This window comes from Chaetura pelagica, unplaced genomic scaffold, assembly GCF_000747805.2.
Source record: "Chaetura pelagica isolate M959 unplaced genomic scaffold, ChaPel_1.0 scaffold76, whole genome shotgun sequence".
Classification (NCBI taxonomy): Eukaryota; Metazoa; Chordata; class Aves; order Apodiformes; family Apodidae; genus Chaetura; species Chaetura pelagica.
In genome coordinates, this window is record NW_009970723.1 from 11,217,622 (window position 1) to 11,232,383 (window position 14,762).

General features: G+C 36.9%; 1 protein-coding gene across 1 annotated transcript in view; it reads left to right on the forward strand.

Moving 5' to 3' along the window:
* The window catches only part of DCAF13 (DDB1 and CUL4 associated factor 13), a 22,696-nt gene extending 8,962 nt beyond the window's left edge, over positions 1–13,734 (forward strand). Inside the window, exons 7-10 of the mRNA XM_010006530.1 lie at positions 643–807; positions 4,974–5,109; positions 12,584–12,747; positions 13,583–13,734. Of these exons, the coding sequence (XP_010004832.1) occupies positions 643–807; positions 4,974–5,109; positions 12,584–12,747; positions 13,583–13,670 (553 nt within the window). The 3' untranslated portion in view covers positions 13,671–13,734. The remainder of the gene's footprint in view (positions 1–642; positions 808–4,973; positions 5,110–12,583; positions 12,748–13,582) is intronic.
* Positions 13,735–14,762: the final 1,028 nt, after the last annotated feature.

Genomic DNA, 14,762 nt, shown 5'->3' on the forward strand with positions numbered 1-14,762 from the left:
CAGCTGTGTATTTCCATGTAATGCTTTCTTACAGATAATGTGCTCTGCTGAACTGGTATCTCTGTGTATTGAAGGACCAAACTTTCCTTGGACTTCTGTGTTGTCTGGCCTAAAGACAATTAGGTAGTAGGAAGGTAAAATTAGCTTGCCAACCAAACAGGAACATCACAGTAGACTCTGAATTACTAGGAGTTCCCTGTATGGAAATATCCATAAACCTTGTAGAGTTGATAGGCTTGCTGTAATGGTTCAGAGATGTTTGTCTAAGTTCAGGTTATGTACTTACATCTGAAGATGGAGTAAAGAAGGACAGCGTGGTGACTGGAAAAATAATAGGTCTGGTCAATGACCCATGGACTGATGATGAAAGAAACTGTGGAGACTATTCTGTTCTTTGACAGTGAGAAAAAAACTTAGGTCAGATCCAATAATGAAAGCTTCTGGCTAATACGTTTTTTTTTCAATCCCTTAACAATTCATCAGTCTTTCTTTTAATGTGTTATGAGAAGTTTTGAAGAGCTCCTTTTGCAATATGAGTCTCTCCTAAATTAAGTTTTACGTATGTTTAAAGTAATTGGCAAAAATGCACTATTTACTTGGGACTTTTTAAGATATTAAGCTATTGTTGTATTTATTCTAAAGCCTATATACTTTTGATATGCGCTACCTGGAATCACCTATGGTGGTGCATATGGATCACGTGTCTGCTGTCCTCGATGTGGATTATTCACCCACTGGGAAAGAATTTGTCTCAGCCAGCTTTGATAAGTCTGTCCGCATTTTTCCTGTAGACAAAGGTCACAGCAGGTAAGTGACACTTGAGTTCTTTTTCTCTGTGATTCATACCAGTGACCTCTTTCGCTAGACCTCAACATTCTTAATTAATTCACTAACATCTTTATTGAGGAATTCACTTTCTGTGAACGTTCAGTGTCCAAGTGGAGGCAAGTGATGAGTGGTGTCCCTCAGGGGTCAGTACTGGGACCAGTGCTGTTTAATACCTTTGTTGGAGACATGGACAGTGGGGTTGAGTGTGTCCTCAGCAAGTTTGCTGATCATACCAAGCTGTGTGGAGTAGGTGACACCCCAGAGAGAAGGGACACCATCCAGAGGGACCTTGACAGGCTGGAGAGGTGGGCCAGTGCCAACCTCATGAAGTTCACCAAGGCCAAGTATAAGGTCTCGCACCTGGGTCAGCACAACCTCAGGCACAAATAGAGGCTGGGGGGAGGATGGATAGAGAGCAATGCTGAGGAAAAGGACTTGAGGGTGGTAGTTGATGAGAAGCTTGACATGAGCTGCCAGTGTGCGCTGGAGCCCAGAGAGCAACTGCATCCTGGTCTGCATCAAAAGAAGTGTAGGCAGCAGGGCCAGGGAGGGGATTCTGCCCCTCTGCTCTGGTGAGTCTGCACCTGGAATACTGTGTACAGCTCTGGAGCCCTCCTCAGCACAGGAAAGGCATGGATCTGGTGGAGATGATCCAGAGAAGGGCCACCAAGATGATCCAAGGTCTGGAGCAGCTCTGCTATGAAGACAGGCTGAGAGAGTTGGGGCTGTTCAGCCTAGAGAAGAGAAGGCTCTGGAGGGACATTGTAATGGTCTTCCAGTACCTGAAGGGGCCTACAGGAAAACGAGGAGGGGCTTTTCACCAGAGAGGCCAAAGACAGGACAATGAGTAATGATTTTAACCTGAAAGAGGGTAGATTTAGGATAGACATCAGGAAGAATTTCTTCACTTATGAGGGTAGTAAGGCACTTGAATAGGTTGCCTAGGGAGGTGGTTGTTGCCCTCTCCCTGGGAGTATTTAAGACGAGGCTGGGTGGGGCTTTGTGCAGCCTGGTCTAGTGTGAGGTGTCCCTGCTCATAGCAGGGGGGTTGGAACCTGACGATCTTTAAGGTCCCTTCCAAACTTCACCATTCTATGATTTTATGAATACTGAAATTTTACTCTCTATATAACTTGATATTGACAGATCATGTAGTTGACAGGTAATTTGCCATCTTGTTTCCCTCTGTGTATCTTTAATGTTTTTAGGTCACTTTGTGATGTATCTCTCACCACTTAAGTTTTGCAGTGCCTTACCACATGGTAGCACTTGGTTTTCTAGGGGCTGTCATCATCCTATATGAATGATTGCTAAACATGTTATGTGAAAAGCACTGCTGTATGAAATCCTGCAGATGAGCTTGGGGCACTTTTGTGATCTGTTTTAGTATGCTTATTACCATTGTTTGTATTTTGTCAACCAGGTTTTGATTCATGTGGCATTGCTTTGAATACAGTTAACTTTTAATTAGTTTTTTGTGTAAGATTTCATAAGGCAGTGTATTGAATACTTTGCTGAAGTTCAGATTGGATCTGTGTCTCCATTATTACTTTTTTTTTTCAGTTTGGTGAAAATTGAAGCAAGTTATCAGATCTGTCTGGTATCATTTGTTCATAAACCTACCTTCATTTCAACTTTTTGTTGTTAATTCTTCTTCTTTATTTTTAACCTTATTTTACTTCTAGTTGCCTTCCTCACTCCAGCTTTGGTCCACCCAAAGAGATGATTTGCAGGGTGGAAATGTTGAAATATTGATTGGGGAAGAGCATATTTATATTATTGATTGATGCAGCTATGTAGGTATTATTCACTGTCACTCTTTGTGTGCTGCATTAGAGATCAAGATGGGCTGTGTACATTTTCCTTTGTAACTAATCTACAGATAGTTTTCATTTTCTTCCTGCCCTACAATAGTATTTTAAAAGTAATTAGGTATTTCAGTTCCTTTGTGGCTTTGTTTATTGTGGTTTTTCTATTAAGCCCTTGTCTTCTACAGACTTTCCTTTCTATGGAATAGTAATGTTCGCAGAAGTGGTGATATGCAAAGTTAAAGCATGTGATTGAGGGGAAGTTTGCAGACCCCATCATGCAGTAGTAAAAGTCTTTATTTCACCTCATAGAAGTTTGTTGCCAAGGCCTGTGGAAAGAATTTGCCTGTTTGTCCCCCCCTTTTTCCCCTTCTCTGTGGTGGCCATAAGCTGAGTGAGGAAGAGCCTTACAGATGAAGAATTTAGCCTCCTATAAACTGCCTGAGGCATCTGGGACACCTAGAATTCTTTAGAACATGCGCTTTTTCAGAATTACACAGTTGAAATTAATACCATGGAATGAAGAAAAGTCTCCACATGGAATATCTGATTCCACTTGGAAAATGAGAGAGCAGCTAACGAGCATCTGTAAACATGCATCCTGACAATAATCTAGTTTTGACTTTCTATCTCCTGAAAATCTGAAAAACTCCTAACTTCCATTGTTTTCTAGTTTATTTTAAAATGAAAACTGAAATTAGGAGTCTAGTTATAAAAAGTAAGTTTTAATATGAAGTTGGTTAAATTTAGTAAATTCTTGGTAAATAGAACCAGATGTCTTTGCAAATTTTTTGAATGACAGATCCAGGATATTTGCCCATGTTTTGTGTTTCCTTTCCATGAGAATCATATGTAATGATTTGTAAACACAACAACAGGAGAGGCAAAGGCTGGAAGTTCAGAGTAAGGAAAGGAAAAGTGCTTAGTTCCCCAAATGCAGGTAAAGAAAAGCTTATTTACTGAGTCAAACAGTAATATGAAAGTAAACAGAAATGCTTGTGAAAATGTTTGTCTGCACACACCCTATTAAACATCACATCAGTAAAAAGCTGGAGAACTCATGTTTTCTTAAGGTGTTCAGGCTTAATCCTTTACATAGATTTTCTGGTAGAGCATCACTTAAATGTGGATTACAAGAGATAGTTACATTTATTAAAGCTTATTTAGAGAGGTATATTCGTTTGTTCTGCTTTTCTTGCAACCCCTTCAGCTCAACCTCAGTCTAGTTTTTCCACAGCTCTTGAATAGGTGGTGTTTCCATAATTCCTTTCCATTACTACTTGGATTTTACTGGTGAAAATAACTAGTTAGAAGAAAGAGGATGGTCTATAAGCTGCAGAGTGTGACTGATATACCAAAAGGAGTGGGTATTAGTGAACACTATGTAGGCGTTACTTATTCTTCACCTTTAGAATGCTAATAAATAATTAAAACTACCACAAAAGTGTACTTAATCCTATATTTTTATAGCAGAAATAAAAGAAGAACTTTATGAACAATATTGATTTTCTATATTTGGTACATAATTAAATGGAATTCTAATCAAATCTCCATTAAATATTGGTTTAAGTGTAGCATGTAGAAACACTTGTCAACAGGTGCTGGCACCTGTTGAGCAGGAGTCAGATTAGCAGCAATTTAATTTAGTTTATCCTTTAGTAGTCACACAGCTGTTCTGAATCCCTTTTTACTAGCTGATATTACTTATTTAGTTCTTGTTTGCAGGACTGGAGATTTTCCTTTGAGATTTTAGGCTTTTAAATTTTTCCCTTGGAGCTCTTTTGACAATGGTAAGGAAGTCCATTTTCAGGGAAAGGAGGGAAGTCACAATGAGTAGCCAATCCATTGCCATGTCTTAAGTGGACAGCTGGAGGTGTTTATTTACTGTTCTCTTTCTTGTTCAAAATGGTGCTGTCTCATGTTTTGGCACCCATTCTTCTTCACTCCCATTCTGTAGTATCTGATCAGTGTAACAGTGCATTAATTAAAATTTTGGGGGAACAGCATGCATACATTGTATCATATATTGTCTACCTATGGCAAGTTTTGCAAAAAGAGTTATTCTTTAGCCATTTACTGTAATTTCTATGAAAACACTTGTTTGAAAAGCATCTTATTCTAGGTGTTCCCTCGTCAGTCTAACCATTACAGGTTATTGGAATCTCCCTAGACATAAATCAGCACAGTGTTTAAAAATAAAAATAAAAAGTCAAATGTATTGAAAAAGCAACAAAGAAAGTGAAACATTTTGCCTTGCACAGAATGCTTTCTGCTATTTGAAAGGTAATGTTGGTGGGAAAAGTGAGGATAGATCATTAAAAATATTTCTCTGTTTAGGGAGGTGTATCATACCAAGCGAATGCAGCATGTCATCACTGTAAAATGGACTTCAGATAGCAAATATATTCTGTGTGGCTCAGATGAGATGAATATTCGTCTGTGGAAAGCTAATGCTTCTGAAAAGTTGGGAGTGGTAAGAGTTGAATTTTACTTTTTGTTATCACAAGATGTTTGGAATTTTTTGCTGTTAATATGACTGCTTAGCTTATTCAATTTCTAAAAGCTTGTTTCTAAAAGGAAAATATAAAATTGTAGTTTGACTTTTCTATTTAATTTGGAAACTGACATTCACGTTATAGTTAATTGAATTTACTGCAATTAATAATCATAATTACATGCCCTGTTATTGCTATGGAAGGTGATTTTTTGGGGTCTTGTTTAATGTAAACAGTAATCATCAGTTCTAAGTAAACTAGATAAAAAGTTTTTTACCTGGATACTACAGGTGAGAATTCACCCCTTTGCCCTAGAGAAAAAGCAATAAATTCTGGTTTGGCATACCTAAGTCATTCTACTGAAGCTTAAGGTTAGTACTTTTAAAGATTTTGACTGACATAAAACTGGTCATGTACAGTTCATCCTCTGATAAACCATATGTGTTGTAAAATAGACCATTTGCATCAATACATAAATGAGATGGTAATTAACTTATGTAACTCTGGGATATCAAGTAGCCAAACTTGTATGGTGGCTAAAGTCCATTTAATTCAGTGCAAGTCGATTTAGTTGAAGTGCTCCTCGAAGGAAAAGAGGTCAGTCTGATTAGATACATCTTTGCAGTTAACACTTGTTCAAATGTTTCTGTATAGACAAAGCCAAAATTTTTTGTTGCATCTACCACTTGCATGTATTAATCCATATGGATATATTAAAGTATTGAATGACTTTGGAGAATGAATTTGACAGTTCGTCCACTGGGAGTAATCTCTTTACGTAGCATTATATTGTAGGGTATTTTGGAGATGCTTACATTGCTGTTTCTGAGCCCATCTGCCTAGCTGTCAAATAAGGCTTGGGGGTGTTTCTGCTTTATTTTGTGAAAGACTGCAAGGAGGAAAGGGAAGCTGTAATTCAGGGAAGAATATTGTACAGTTAAGGGGATGAATCTATTGCACAGTTAAGTCTAGAGTGCTTGGAGTTACCTGAAGCCTCATCAAGTGAGCAGTCAAATGTGGTTGAAGATGTCCCTGCTCACTGCTGGGGATTTGTGAATAGATGACCTTTAAAAAGGTCCCTTCCAACTCAAACTATTACATGATTCTATGGTTTCTTTTTTTCCTCATGTTCTGAACTTACTCTTGAGATTTCCCCATGCAGTGCTTCAGTCAAACATTTAACGTATCAGTCCTGTACTTGCTAATTTTAAGGAACACACAAAGCTTATTACAGGCTTTACGTTTTGATTGAACCTTTATATTGAATTTGCTCAGACAGTGCGGTATTTGGCAGAAATATTACCTGTCCTGGTGTTGTATCCTTTTGGTCATGGCAATGCCCTTTTCACTTGGCTTTACTGTATTAGATAAAACTTTTCTTTATTCACTATAATCATACTGCAACAGAATTATTTTGTATTTTTTGAGATGCAATTCTGCCACGTACCCTTTTTATGAGACATAAGTGGGTACAAAGAATGTTGAATACAACCTTTTAATATCAAATGATTCCTAGTATTTTCAGATAAAATTCACTTTAATCTCTACTAGATGGCATTAGCTCCTTTTCTGAAGAAAAAGTAAGGATATTTGGCTTTGGGAAGTAATAGGCAAACCCAACTATTCCTCTGTCGCAGAAATACTGTGTACCGAAAGGACAAGTTGGCTGTTGTTTAAGTATTGAAAATGTAGAATCGTAAATGACATTCTGCTGTTTTTTGTAGTATTTGCATCTGAAAACTGATGTGAAAAAGGCACTGCCAGTTGTAACTTCTGGGTCTGCACATCAATACCCCTGTGTTCCTTGACCTGATAGTGAATCACACATAAAATGCTTTTTTATGTTTCTAAGTACATAGTTGCTGCTTGATGTGCCTATTGGAGGCTGCATGTAAGATTGAGTTCTGCTGTTACTGGATCATACAGAGATTTTTGTAGTGTGCATGTGTTTGTGAGCACTTCCGACAAAGTTTTTTGGCTATCAGGTCCCCAGAGGACTAAGTCAGTAGATGTCTGTAACCCCTAGGTCAAGTGGCATATGTTTGTTTTCATTTGTTTCCTTTCTTGTTTGTTTTTTTAAACTGTCAGAAATGAAAGCCATCCCATCATTTAGAACACAAAACTTGTCATCCTGTCTTAAAAAAAACCCACTACCTTGCAAATCAAAAGATGTTTTAAGAAAGCAAAATTATTTAGCAAGACAGGAAGAACTCACAAGGGGCAGTGAATTATGCAGAAAAACTGCTCTCATGTCACATGGATGATGCTAATGAACTGGTAAAGATTTGGTTCTATTAAGAAGATACCATGTTTCACATCTCCATATCTTCTGTGGAAATGTGTTCAAGCATGATTTTGTTGAAGCTTTGAATTTAGCAAAACGTGGAATTTGGATATTAAATTAGTAACTATCTGAATGTGCTGTGGTACTTGTTAAAATTTTCTTTAGAATCCATGTGAAATTTTATTTTCCAAGTGTTTAGAGAATAAATGTTGCTGATAGAACTTGAGTGGAATCTTTCTGGCTTCTGATGTTTTTGGATGTACCTTGGAAATGTTGCTTGGATTCAGGCAACTGTGCCAATACTTACTCAGTCAAACCTGGTAATTCATCTGGTTCATAACATTGCAACTGTTGATGGCTTCACTGTTTTTTCTTTAGGAGATGCTCTTTCCCAAAAAACCTTTTAGAGGATTGGTGTTCTTATCTTGGTAGACATGTGCTTGCTCATTTTAGGAATGTCCAATTCTTCCACAATCCATGGCTTTTTTTTTTTTTTTAACATTTTGCATATTCAAAACTGAACACTCAGTAATTCTGTCAGAAGTGTCAGAATATGTCTGAAATGCTTAGTTGCTTGGTCTGCGATTTTTCTTGCTGAGAAGATTTGATTGAATGACTCATCCAACAGTCACTATATTTCTGATATATCTTGTAATGCATTGTATTTTAAGATTTATATTTTTGGGGTGGGAGTGAATGAAAACAAAGACGAAAAAAAATAAATTCTATTACTACTTTTCTATTTGTTGAGTATTTGGTTTTGCTTCCTTCTAGCATTGCTGGGCTCCAGGGTAATTATAGTGAATATATAGTACTTATGTTGTGACTGAAGAAAATTTATCCAGTTGGAAAGTTGTATTTTGTGAACTGTGGCTACCCCAGCAGTCATCAGTTCTGACATGCATTTTTATTTTGTTTTCTAATGTATTTGGCAATGTGATCATTATTTAAAATCAGTGGAACACTGAAGTAAGAATAAAAGCCTCTGGAGGAGCCAGAGGCATGCTGTGTCTCCACTCCACTGACAAATTAAGTCTGCATGGGTTTTATGTAGGGGTAGCAACCCCCAAATCTCCCTGTTGGAGCTATTGCAGAAGTTGTCTAAAGATAATTTGCAGTGTTTAGTTTTTTCATAAAGGTTGTTAGAATAGTAATCAGTATTATTAAATAGGACTTAACAGGTTTTCTTTTTAAAGTAGTACATCTCTAGCTTTGCTTGTCCGGAAGCAAAAGACCCAATTAAACAAGAATTTTGAGATAATTCCAGAGTGCTCTAATACTGTTAATAAAATACAATATGTTTGAGGCTTTTGTACATGTGCTCTTGGAGAGGTTTGGGATTTCTGAAAGGTAAATGACTTGGTTTTGAGGAAAAAAGTAAAATAGAGCACTGTCTAAGTGAAAAGGCTGGAAAAGCAGCAGTAATAGAATAGGTTTCAGTTAATAAAATGGAATTAATCTAATTAGTACAAGGAAAGTGATACATTGGGTTTTTTGAGTTATAGTGAAAACAATGAACCATCAGTAAAACTTAAAGTTGTATTGTTCTTCAATCTATTAACACATTAGAAAAAAATCTACACATGCAGTTCTTACAGTGTTAAAGTAACATTACTTGTGTGAGTGACAGCTGCAAAATTTGGTTCTGGTACATTTCCAGAGTAGTTAAGAATTGGAGTAGAGCAGTGGACAATTGAAGAAGAAAACTTTCTGCTTGGGAATGATTTCAATTTTAGCAAGTGTAAAAACAAGTGTGAGTAGTGTAACAGCAGTGGAGCATACGTTTGCTGCTTTCTTACCAGATGCAGAAATAATAGCTTTTGAGTAAGGACTGAAAAAGGAGAGAGTGCAATTAGAAGTCTTGGTTTTGATCTAGCGAAGTGCATTAGCAGGAGTGTGTCAAAACTGCCTAAGTAATTGTATATCCTTTCAGTCTGCTTCTAGTATACAGTTCCATTTTGTGAGATAAGGCTGATAACAAGGAGCACCAGATACCGTTGTGACATGGCTCTCTTTTCAGTGATTTTGTGTTTGTGAGTCAGTGTGCATGTAGCTTAATCCCTTTAGCTATGACTTTGTGCTCTTAACATTTACATTATCTTTTTTATCTTTCATTTAGATATAAAAAAGCCATAAGTTTTTGATCCAAGGAAACATTGAGTAATAAACTTTATGGCAATAAATTTAGGAAGGTGTTTTCAGCAGAGCAATGAGAAAAAAGTGAAGACAAGCTATGGTGTAGAAAACTGCTGGAATATGTTTGTATTCTAAAAATACATTGCATCTGTGCTCTGTCTGCCCTAATGTAGAAGGGCAACCTGGACAGGATAGATAAACAGTAATTTCTTATTTTCATGCTGAATTAGGGGAGTCTCATAATGTGAAGTTTTAAATACTGCACAGTACAGATACAGCCCTCCTTAAAAGGAGAATTTTTCATTAAAGTTGGTTTTAGCTCTTCAATCAAGGCTCTGGAAAAATGCTTACTTCTGCTTAGATGGGAAAAGTAACCAGCCTCTATCATCTGGAGGAAGGAAAGAGGCATAAACAGTTTACTTGAGGACACATTTTCCTATTGCTGACAACGTGGCTGCATTTTAGAATTCTTTGTCCCCGTTTTTCACCCTAGATATTTGCTCTGAAGTACTGCTGTGGTAATGACAAACCAGCTGTCTATCTGCCACATAATTTCTGTTTCCCTCACACAGGAAGGAAGTTTCGCATTCAGTTTTGGAATACATGAAAAAAGGGTCATATGTCATCCTTAGCATGTCTTTTTCTTATGATATCATATAAATCTTAATTTACTGTATTGCAGAATGTTTTAGTCCCTATAAATGAAATCTCTAATCCTGGTGACTTGTGCTGTGTTTACATCTTCTCCAGCTCAGAGCAGAAAGGGAAGTAATGCTGTTCTCTTCAGCTGTTTATGTTGACCTTTGTAAAATGACTTGCAAGAGAGGGATTGGAATTCAGTGTTATTGCAGTCTCTGCTTTCATAGCTATTTGCTGTTTTTCATAAATAGACAGAAACTTGTCATTATTGCAGAGTTCTCTTTTAATGTGCAGATGAGGGTGGACTTAGCACAGCCTGGTATAAGCAGTGTTGGCAGACAGTAGTTGGATGAAAAGTCCATCAGCTGTGTGCATTTCTGTATACCACTTTATACATAACCACTGCTTAATCTATATTAATTTTTTGAATAAGATATCCTGGATATGTCTTTAATTTACAGATTCACCTCTTGTTGGTAGAATCATCAAGGTATACTAAATAAGCAGCAATTTGGGCTTCTTAAATTAAAGGAAAATAATTGCATTTAATTAAAATTAAAGCTTTTTAATTTGGATTATGTTGGCAGTTTTCTGCAGAGTGAGAACACCTGGGATTTAGTAAGTGTGAAGCAGCTATTCAGGCTGGCTTGCTAGAAGTAATTTCAGTAAAGGGTGGCGGGGAGGGGGTGTTAGTTTTAGTGGGTTAAGAGTGTCAAATTTACTTGCAGTTTGAGAGGTCATCATAAATGTAAGTAGAAAGACTTTTTATTGTGAGTAAGAGGGTGTGAAGAAACAGACTTTAAGACTATTATGTGTCTTGACACCTGAATAGGAATTATCTGAGTGATAAGCAATTCTGCATCTGGTGCCTGGTATCTTTATTGTCCCAAAGGAGAAATTTCTTTGCTGTATGTTTTATTGATACTTGGTTTCATACCAGTAATGCTATTTTGGACCAACATTTTCTGAATATATATTTTTTTTTAGAATTTATGAAATATTCTAAAATAAGTCACTTGTAAAAGTGACCTTGAAAGTGGAGAAGAGGCAAGCAGTTGCTGTTTCCAAAGGGGAAAAAAGCATTTTTCATAATAATGTAGGTAGAATTTCCAAATAAAGTTGTTGGGTTTGTTACTGCTCTTTTTTTTTTTTTTTTTTGTTATTAGTATCTGAAACTCAGGTTCTGTTTTTTCTTGAGAAAGTAAGAAATTATTGAAACTGAGTCAGTTGCAAAGGTAAGTACGTAGAACATTAATTGTTATTTCACTTTTAATACTTTAGGTGCAGGTAATAGTGAATGAAAGAAATATGGGAGAGGAAAAGACTTGTTCCACTGCTTGTTTGAGAATATGAAGGGATTTTAGATGTCTGAAGTGTTGGAGTTACAAGAATGCATTTTGGAGGGAGAGTAGGAAGAAGAAGGTAGATTATCTTCTGTTAATATTTAATAGATTTTCTGTTTATATGAAAGCTAACTAGACTGAGATGCAGCTGAAATTTCCAGAGATATGAGCAAATGCAAAATACATATAAACTGATACTCCTTGTGAAGCAATGCATGCTTTAAACAAAAACACAGCACACAGGTTTGGGGTTTCCCCCCCCCTTTTGATAAGTAAACATTAGGACCAAAGGAAACATGCCTTGTTGAAAATAAAAAAATAAAAATCCTCTCTAGGTTAGCTGTCAGGAAAAGGCATTTCTCACTTTCAGGATTGTTAATGGGGGTCAGGCATAATTTTAAACATGGATAAAGTTAAAGTATTTTGTGGTAATACTAGGTCACTTGTATTTAATGTGTTTGTGATACTGAGGTATTTTTAGCTGCCTGATAAAAGTAGGAGCTCCCTGTGCGCCATATAGTCAAGCTGATACTTGAAACCTGAGATGTACACTGTGCTTCCTAATGGATCAAGGTTCTGTGTAAGATTAGGCCACCTAAAGAGCTGCTTGGAAAGCTGTTCATGAAGACATTTAATTTATAATGTTTCTATTTACGCTGGCTAGTGATTAGAATGCCTACAAATCTTGTTTCACAGCAGAAGTTCATCATCATGAGAGGTTAGGAAAGCAGGCAGACTCTGATCAAAAAGGTTTTACTGTCAACTATTTTTGTTCTGGTTCTCTACAGCACATCAAAATCTGATTTTCAGGGAATAAATTCCCTTGCTTCACTGAACTTTAAATTCTGTGATAATACTTTGTGTTTGAGCATTGGGGTATTGTTGATGTAAGTTTTTAGTATTTACCTACCCTAACTGTAAAGTTGCTGTGGTTACAGCTGTTTGATAGAAGGAAGCGAGTTGAATTAAAAGTTACAATTGTGTTTTGTAGAAAAAATCCTGGCAGTGAAGTCCCTGTACTTTTATAACATGTTTCTGTTTTTCTCATAGCTTGCACCACGAGAGAAGGCAGCTATGAATTACAACCAGAAGCTGAAGGAGAAGTTCCAGTATCACCCAAAGATCAGACGCATAGCTCAGCACCGTCACTTGCCTAAAAGCATATATTGCCAAATCAAGGAGCAACGAATCATGAGAGAAGCTCGTCGGCGAAAGTATGTCTTCTTCTTCTGGCTCTTTTCTCTTGATCTTAACAAAATGCATGACTGCAGTGCTGGAGCAGTCGTGTACGGGAGTGTTAGAGCTATGGTGTGTGGGAAGAACAAGCATGAGTTACTTGTAACATCTGAATAAGTGATCATGAGCTACTGGATTGATTAACCTTTGATTATAAGGAAAAGGCAGACAACTGCCAGTGTCAGTGGGGACTGGCTGCTTTCCAAAAGTTCCCTGAAGAAATGGGAGTGAATACTGTGTTGGAAGGAGCCACAATGCTTTGTTAAACATGACAGGATGCAACATTGCAATGGACACAGAATGGCCTGGTTTGGGTGTGTGGAGGTTTTTTGGTTTTGCTTTTCTATTGTGTGGGGTTCTTTTCTTTTTGATTCCAGACTCTAGGATGAGTGTTTTCAGTCACCTGGACCATTGCCATCTTGGAATTTTTAGGAGTAGGTGGCATACTTTGCAGCAACCATTAAATTAACAGTAAAATAAAGAAGTGGTTGGCTTTTCTTCTCTTTCTCTGCTGAAATACTCTACAAATGTGTGCAGCAAATCCTGTTGACAGGAATACCAAGCAAGTTGACTTCCCAAGAAAAGACTCAATTTGAAACTTTTCTAAATTAGCCAGTTTTAAAGTTATCTGTCAAAGTAGTTTGTCTTATTCTCAGAGGAGGAAGTAGGTGGCTTTTGATTAATAAAAGCAGAGCAATTTATTATTTTTTTTTAATTGTAGAGTGCCTTCATTAGTAGCTGTATGAGGAAGCTAATGGTTGTTAAATCTTTGTGCTGACTCCTGGATTTCATTGTTTTGTCTTTTATTTCTAGGGAACTGAATCGTCGTAAGCACAGCAAACCAGGATCTATGCCGTTTGTTTCAGAGCGGAAGAAACATATTGTGGCAGTAGTAAAATAATTGTTTTCACATGCACAAAATGTCACAATGAAAGCCAGTGTGACCACTGAATGAATCCACGGTATGAAATTCAGACAGCGTACGGCTCCAGAACCATGGCTTTTCTTCCAAGTATTCACGTGCTCTGATTTCTCAAGTCATCGTCCACTTTGAGTAAGAATTTGTCCTGTTATCTTTTGTTGACATTTGTGTATCTGATGTTACTGTCCCAACACTGTGGAGTTGGACCCTTTTGATATAGGCATGTGACTTGGTACCTTGTGGAGTTCCAATCCTGTTCTGTGATACCATTACTGCAAAAGAAGGATGAGCTTCGCCACAGGCAAAAGAAATGTGTTCCAGAGAAAGTTATAAAATCAGTTGTCCTTACCTTTTTTTTTTTTTTTAAACAAATCTAATAAAGTAAACAAGTGACCTTACTGCAGCAGACTAGATCTTGATTCTTCCAACTGAGAAATACAATGCATTCATTATACATATTGCAATATGGTATTTTTCTTTTATCCAAAAAGAATTCAATGGGATTTTCAGACATCTGTAAACATATTTGTAGTTTTGTGCTGTCTTCTTAACTGTTGTTACTTGACAAAACTTCAGACTGTTGAAGTTGCTAATAATAATGACATAGTTGAATAAATACCTTTTGTCTTTAGCATATTTAAAACTTCTAAAATCTGGATGAAAAATGACATAAATTGTATAGAGGCCAGAAACTTCTTCAGATGAGACTTACAGTAAATCTTCTATTTTAAGTCTATATAAAAAAATAAAGGCTTCTTTTACTGTTTTTCTGCTTTTCTTCCATTGGGATAGATGTAGACTTCTAAAAGTGACCTTGAGAGTGGAGAAGAGTGAGGGAATTGCTGATTTCAAAGGGGAAAAAAGCATGTTTCGTAATGTTGGTGGAATTTCCAAATAAAGTTGTTGGTTTGTTATTGCTCTGCTTTTGATTGCTATTAGTATCTGAAACTTGGGTTATGTTTTTTCTTGAGAAGGTAAGAAATAGTGAAACTTGAGTCAGAGGTTGAGGTGATGGTGGACAAGAAGCTCAACAAGAGCTGGCATCTTGTGCTTGCAGCACAAAAAGTCAAC